The sequence below is a fragment of the Physella acuta genome, unplaced genomic scaffold (genome assembly GCF_028476545.2).
Source record: "Physella acuta isolate Inbredline_101_S28 unplaced genomic scaffold, ASM2847654v3 ptg000746l, whole genome shotgun sequence".
NCBI lineage: Eukaryota > Metazoa > Mollusca > Gastropoda > Physidae > Physella > Physella acuta.
The window spans coordinates 202,616-210,703 of NW_026732264.1; the positions used below are offsets into that span (position 1 = coordinate 202,616).

Consider the following 8,088-nt stretch of genomic DNA (forward strand, 5'->3'; position numbering starts at 1 on the left):
AACATATTTAAATAACTCAGTTTAAGAAAACAAAGTTATGCTTAGAAAATAAGATTGGTAACGCATTGATGAAACCCTCTAAAAAATTCGTCAGACTTTATTCTATCCCCGCTGCAATGCACGGGGAAAGGCACTCTAGTATATAAATTCATATATACTTATATATATATATATATATATATATATATATATATATATATATATATATATATATATATATATATATATATATGTATGTATGTATGTATATATGTATATATATATATCTATATATATATATATATATATATATATATATATATATATATATATATGAATGATAGGCCTATATATTATTATTTGATTTGCGCGCAACACTATTTAAATTTAGCGAGATTCTTTTTAAAAGTTTAAAATGACCTACTGAGCCATAATCTTTTTTAGTATAGTTAAAAGGATATTTATCTGGCATAGTAAGTCCCTTGGGGAGAACGTTGTGTAAGATGTGTAATTTTTATATATCGCTAAAACTACTTCTAGTATCTAGATTTAGATATATTATCTACTAAGACTTGTTAATTGAAAATACATATTATGTTGGAAAATAAGTTTAATAAAAAAAATAAGCTCTTCAAAAAGAAAACAGAAGTAGTATATTATTTTTTAAAGGAAAATATTCGTTCAAGTATTACACGTTTTTATTTAATAATTGGGAAAATCCGATATTATTTAATTTAAACTTTTACTTTTGCATTTTGTTTATCATGTTACAATTTAAATTTTTACATCCAATTTAAAGAGATTCTGGTGTACTTACACCCTATTACTTGATGATAGCCAGTTACACATTTCATATTAAGGGGTCATACATAAATGACGTCACGCTTTTTTTGACGATTTTTACCTCCCCCCCTCCCCTCCGTCACACGTCGTCACAAAAAGCCAGACCCCCCCCCCCCCTAAAATGACGTCACACCTCAACCTACAACCCCCCTCAAAATTGCAGTTGAATTTTTTTTAAACTTTGATATTTTTCCAACATATTGTCTAAACTATTACAATTTATTAAAACAGTTATCTAAAACGCGAAATAACGTCTAAAATTCGTTTTCTAACATTGCTTTTTTATAATGCAAAAATGTGACGTCGCAATATCTGACCCCCCCCCCCCTCCCCCTCATCACACATCGTCACAAAATTACGGACCCCCCCTCCCCCTACGAGTGTGACGTCATTTATGGATGACCCCTAAGTTGGAAAAATCTCTTGCAACTTTATTTACCTGAGTAATTGAATATACACAGCAGTAATGGCAGAGGTGGAGACCGATAGTAAGTTGTTTTAATGAATCATCCAGAATTATAATTTTAAGGGGCTTTTCAAATATTTTTGGCGTTATTTAAAAGATTATCTAAAGTAGCCTATAAGAATACTGATTTCTTTTATTCTTGTAAATAACGTATAAAAGGACATGGGTGCATGAGACAGTTTTCATTAAATTTATAATTTATAGTAACATCGACGTCACCGGAATTTCCCCATATTTGGAGCAAGGGAAATTTTGTCGGTGGAAGTGTAAATGTGTTCGAGATTATCGACCCTAGCGAGCCAAGGGAGGTCAAGTTTGTTGGCAAAGATATTTCTGTCGCATCGACTCAAACCGAAAAGAAAAAAGTTAGTTGAGTTTTTAGAACTAATACAATTTTAAACAATATAAAGTTATAGGCATATTATTATTTATATTGAGTTATTAATAAAAACAATGATATATGTTATCATTATTTTCTTCTTATAGAATTTGGCTGAGCTTAGAATTCTGGAGCAGATAAAACACCCGCGAATAGTAGCCTTCTATGGTTTCAAACAAAACCCGAACCTTTTAACCATATTTTACAAATACATGAAACTTGTAAGTGGAAGCTGCTGGTAAAAATCTAATTAAATTCATAACCCATCAGCTTATATTTTCTACCTCATTTCAAAATAAACTGTCATTTTTTATTATTAGTTTGTTTAAATCCATTATTTCGGCAGATTGAAACAAATTCAAATTAATACAGCAACATGTCTCAAAGCGTACTTAAATGCCACTCAGGTCGTTACACTTGTATTCTATATGTACATAATTGGTCAATCAGAAATTTCACTTTCAAACAATTTGTTTTTTAAATTTTCATTAGAGTAATAAAACCATAATTTACCTCCAATTAAGTAATTGGTTTTGGTGTTTTTTTAAATACCAAAACAAAAGAAACACCAATCCGTTAAAAAAAATGTCTCAGGGTTCTGTGGCAAAGCTGATAAAAGAAAGAGGGTCGCCTCTAGATGAGGCCACAGTGCGACTCTACACTAGACAAATTCTTGAAGGCTTGAAATATTTACACAATAATAAACCGATCATCATTCACAGAGACGTCAAAGGTAGGACGATATTTCTCAGGTTTTATTTTGGTTGTTTTTATGTAAATACAAATTGCAACAAACCATATAATTTTAGTAGTATTTTAATGTCTTTATTTATTTATTTTGTATTGTTAATATGACCGACAGTTTAGAGACAGATGGTGGTGCGCAATATGTTCAGCATACATAGTTATTCCGTACATCTCAACGTACAAGTAGATAATCTGATGGTTCGGGTTTTATAGGACTAAACTTTAGGACCGGAATTCAAAATCTGACAAAATAAAATTTAGAAGGCATATTAGTTTTAGGTTGTAAAGACAACAGACTAAAATGACACTCTGGTACCCAGATTTGTTCCACCATACCAATACATGTCCTTGTAAAACAAACCTTCCTACACTACACAGGTGAGAACGTGCTGCTGGAGTCACCAGACAAGGTCCAGCTGACCAACTTCGGACTGTCCAAGATCCTCCACACACTGACCAATGCCAGGTCAAAGGTCGGCACGTCCTACTGGATGGCGCCTGAGATCATCACGGGAACAGGAAGTGAAAACTATGACGTCAGGGCGGATATATGGTATATACATTTTTTTACGGACATTACTCGATAGTTACCATATCAGTTCACCCAGCTCTTAGGGGTACAGAATATAAGTCGTGTTAAGTAAAGGGGATGTACACAAGGCTGACAACATAATCAACGTAAATGTTGAAGGGAAAGAAACACGAACTCGACTTTGTTATTTACTTTGACAGGCAGGTGTAAAATGTTGATTACAGATTTGATATATTGTTGTTTTGTTTGTTTTTTTACGGCGCATCCGCATCACACACTTAAATAGCATGCTTTTATTTTTCGTGTATACTTTCGGGTAGGTCCCCTAGCTTTTGGTTTTAGCCAGTCCTGTGTATTTTATTTTCCCGGTACTCGCCCTATCTGTAGCACCTTGTCATATACATGGATAATCACTTGACGTTATTGACAGTGCCGGCGCCAGGTTATTTAGCGCCCTAGGCAAAACTTATCAAAATGCCCACTTTCACACAAATTAAATACTAAAACATATGTATAAGAAAACAATTAATTAAAAGTGACATATTAATTTAGTATCAATTGCATACACGTTATAAGTAGACATCAAAATCAAATTTTAATTCCCCCCTTCGACTCAGAAGTTTGTACTAATTTCTTCAATTCCAGTTTGCAATCGTAATCACATTCTATTGAAATTGTTTTTAAGTCCACGGGTCTACTTTGTACTTTATGACATAGCCCCCCCCCCCCCTCCCCCCACTTAGAAAACTTTAAGTGCTTCAGCCCACCCCCTCCGTGGACAAAAAAGTCTGGAAAAAACACACAAAAAAAGTTCTTGTAGTATTGGACTCTCTGCAGTCCTCCCAAGGTGTGTTCCTAAACGGAACCTACCTGTTTTAAGCTTGACTGTCTTTTGTTATAATTATAAATAGTCTATATTTTGTTATTATGAAACGATTTTTTGTTTTTTGAAAATAAAAGGTTATAAATGTTATATTCCAGACTAAAATTATATATGAATCATTAGGAGAGGGTGAAAAATATGAAAAGACAATTAATTAGATATATAATTCACAACAAAGACTGTATGTCGACTAACATTAAATATTGCAGTCTACAACGGCTACTGATGTATTTGTTTTTCTGCTTGATAATGCTAAAAAACCTACGAAACTATTTTGTTTAGAACTTATGCTCTATTTATTTTTTACAATAGAAAATAATAACTTAAAGTTGTATTTATATAATTAAGCCTAAAGCAACGAATTATCTCAAATTTGAAGATCCAAATACCAAAATTTTATTCAAGGGAAATAACTTTCACAAGAATAACTAAATTAACCAAGTGTAACTAAGATATGCTTAAAAAACACAATAAAACTCTCTTAATTTCATTAGTTAATAATTGTAACAAATATTTGATATTTACTATGTAACCTTGCAAAAACAATACAGTCTACCCATTGAATACTTAACTGTAGGTTGTGTTTTAAAGTTGAAAAACATTAGCTTTATTATAACATATTTCTATTCAATATTGATGTCATACGGTCTATTATCTATCTATATACTACTAAAAGTCAAGTTTGTTTACATGTTTGAATATTTATTTTTTTGTTTTTTTGTTTTTTTGTTTTTTTGTTTGTTTGTTTGTTTGTTTGCCTGATCGACTATCTCGCATGGTTGCACTCAAGGTGGAAAGCTGTAAAATAGTATGTAGGTAGAGAAAATTTTTTGTTTTAAGACAGACTGTTAATCACAAATTTATTTAAAGACGTTAATTAATTTATTGATTTATTCATTGTTAAATTAACCGTATTTTTTTAAAAATGTTAATACTTTGAATAAACTTTGTGGGGATAGTGACGTCCCTTGATGTGTTTACTTTTTTGGTACAATAAAAATGGCGGACTCCATCATAGACTTTGTGGCCCATTCAAAAGTTTAACGCGTTACAAAGCTAATTTTCTGCCGGCTATAACTTAAACAATACGTCCGTTTGCTGTATTTATTACGTTCCAACACTTATATCAATTTTCAACTGTCTTTTTCATTTAGTTTTACGATAAATTTCTCTAGATCTAAAGATCAGCTGTCGAAGGAAAGTTATGAATCTAGCCTAGATCTAGCCTAGATCTAGGTCACTACTAGACTCAATGTAAATTCTAGATCTAGACTTAATGTAAATTCTACATCTAGAATATATTTCAGGCCTTAATACATCTAGAATCTATTTCAGGCCTTAATTATTTTATATAAATCTTTGTTTGGCTAATTTAAGATTAAATTTAATTTGAAAGTTACTACTACTACTAGACTTAGATCTAGATCTATGCGCGCAGACTCAAAAGTATAGTATAAAAATTCATTTGTTACGTCACGAGTAAATAGCTAAGTTGGTAGCGTAGCCCGCTCTCATGTGGGTGGCACAGGTTCTAGACCAATATGTCAATGATATTTTTTTTCAATTTTTTTTTTTTTAGATGTGAATGATAAAGTTGCCTATCTGAACTTGGCAGGATACAGGGCAGGTGAAGTAGAGTTCATCTGTTTCTTTGTCCTAAGCATATGAAAGGATAGTGTGGTCAAAGACATGCTCGGCTGGAATCGTTTTTTAAACGATAAAAACATGTTGTCTGAGACTTGGCGGGACACTGGGCAGGTGAAGTAGAGTTGAGTAGGTCCCATGTGACGTCAGTATATGAAGGGATAGTCCGAAATCGGTGTTTTCGGTGTTTTTAAAAGATAAGAAACATATTTTTGAATGTGGGGTCTGTTTTTTGTGACGATAAGTGACACTGCAGTAGCGTAGCGAATGGGGGGGGGGGGGGGGCGGGAGGGGAGGCGGGGGGGGGGGCGGGAGGGGAGGCGGGGGGGGGGGGGGGAAGGGGAGGCGGGGGGGACATATGTTGGGGCGCCAAAATGGTTTGGAAAAATAAATTGAAAGGTTGAGGGGGGTTCAAATCGAAAGTTTGAGTGGGGGGGGGGGGGTGCACATCAAAAGTTTGAGGGGGGGGGGGGTTGAAAATCGAAATCTTGGGGGGGGGGGGTTAAAATCGAAAAGTTTGTCCCCGGGCGCCGGGAAGGGTCGCTATGCCTCTGAGTGACAGACGTGATGTTTTTTTATGGATGACCCCGAAACCCACAGTTATCCAACGGATGACGGGTATTCTAGTATTTCTTATTTTCTAGTTAGGAACATTTTTGGATCTCCTAAATAAAGGACGCCTTTATAAAAATCAAATACGGTTAGCTGTTGTAGACATTGCTGGAATTATTGATTAAATATTTTAAAAATTGCATTCTCATTTCTCTATTACCAATCAGATTCCACTATACCTTCAACTACAAAACAGCCGAATAAAAATTATAACACTTATACATCAGGACAAATTTCTAATTCAACGTCAGAGAAAACGAGACTTACAAGTCCTATTAAAATTAGATAACCGTTTGAAATGTGCAAAATTTAAATTACAAATTTATTTAACTGTTTTCTACATCAAGTATGTGACACCAAAATAAAAAGGTAAAGTGACTGGTAAAAAGCGCCCCGACCTTTCAAATTAGGGAGGTAGGGTTGCATTTTCACCATAGCGAATAAATATAGGCCTATATAGACCTAATTTTGGGGTGGGGTGGAGGGGGGGGGGGGGCAAAGTTGATAGTTAGTTCTTCCTGTCCGTCGAAAAAGATCGCTACTCCTTGATAAAAGTTATTAATTATTAGGTACTTTTCGATAATAGAAATTTAACCTTTTTGCGCCCCCCCCCCTAAGAATGGCGGCCGATACGACCGCCTAGTTCGCCTTATAGGTAGCACCGGCCCTGGTTATTGATATTTTTGGCTTTATGGTAAACAACAATCTATTGTAGGGCGGGATGTGTGTCCGGGGTTTTAGTGTTAAGTTACATACATTGTTACAATGTCCTGTAATGTATTATGTAATATTAATCTCCAGGAGTTTAGGTTGTACTGTGGTAGAGATGGCCACGGGGAATCCCCCATTCGGTCACCTTGACGAGGTTGAAGCGGCTAACAAAATCGGCAGCGGTGAAAAAATGGACTACAAGCTGCCAGACACAAGTTCTAAGGAAATGGTCAAATTCTTAGGCAAGACGTTCCACAAGAATTTCAAGGATCGTCCAAGCGCTGAGGAACTGCTCAAGTCGGATCTATTTATAGCAGGAAAAGTGTAATAAAATATAATGCTCATCTATCATTAGCTATTGTAATTAACACATTGAAATATTTAATAAAAATCATATGATAATGTGTTCTTTTTTTTCTTAATTCTAGATGGCACTATAAATTTTAAGGAATTAAAATATTGTTGACGTCACACAACTGACCTGTTGACCATATATGTGAAATAGTGTGTACCTTACAGCCACACCTACCCGTAACACCACGATCCAGGTGTTGGGCTACTGCCATACCACATGACAACCTCATTCAATAAATAAAATACGTCTTTGGTACGGACCCCCCGAAGAAAGTCTACCGCCCCCCGATCGAAATGAAAATTATATAGTAAATATATAACTTTAACAGTGTCCGCCCCCCCCCCCCAAAGAAAGTCTACCGCCCCCCCCCCCCCGAAAATTTTACTTTAACTACCTACAGTACTAAGCCTAACATGAGTATTTTAATATTTAAACGTAGAATCAACAAAATGTTTGTCAAAATCAACAAAATGGTTGTCAAAATAAAAAAATGTTTTACTAATCTTCATCAAAGCATGTATGCCCCTAAGGATCATTGATTATATGGAGGTCTATATGTTACTTTTTGAAATTTTAGAACTCCACAAAAGGTAGTTTTTCCAAGATGACCGCCGTTTTCAATGGAATCATATTTCCAGAAAAGGCCCTGTTACATGCAAATATTTTCCCTTAAGTACCCTAACTTATACATACACAAATAAATAAAAAAGGCTTATTAATTAAAAGGTTCCCCGCCCCCGTTTTTTCCCTGAGTCTACCCCCTTCGAGCACCTGATACTGTCACGTTATGTCTTGTAACGGATTTATTACGTCCCTTGTATTGTGTATATTATGGTTACGTCCCTTGAGTGTTTGTTATGTAGGTGATGTGTACCAGTGAGGGCTGTGAGTTAACTGAAGACAGACCCACAGATAAGTCATGTCGTCTATGCTATTG

The 8,088-nt window shown here is 34.8% G+C and overlaps 1 protein-coding gene across 1 annotated transcript; it reads left to right on the forward strand.

Annotated features, from left to right (window-relative positions):
• Nucleotides 1-1,288: 1,288 nt before the first annotated feature.
• LOC131950225 (mitogen-activated protein kinase kinase kinase 3-like) lies at nucleotides 1,289-7,124 on the forward strand. The gene is made up of 6 exons (XM_059312295.1): nucleotides 1,289-1,310; nucleotides 1,493-1,653; nucleotides 1,775-1,888; nucleotides 2,262-2,400; nucleotides 2,793-2,967; nucleotides 6,887-7,124. The coding sequence occupies exons 1-6, from the start codon at nucleotides 1,289-1,291 to the stop codon at nucleotides 7,122-7,124; spliced, it is 849 nt and encodes a 282-aa protein (XP_059168278.1).
• The last annotated feature ends 964 nt before the right edge of the window (nucleotides 7,125-8,088 follow it).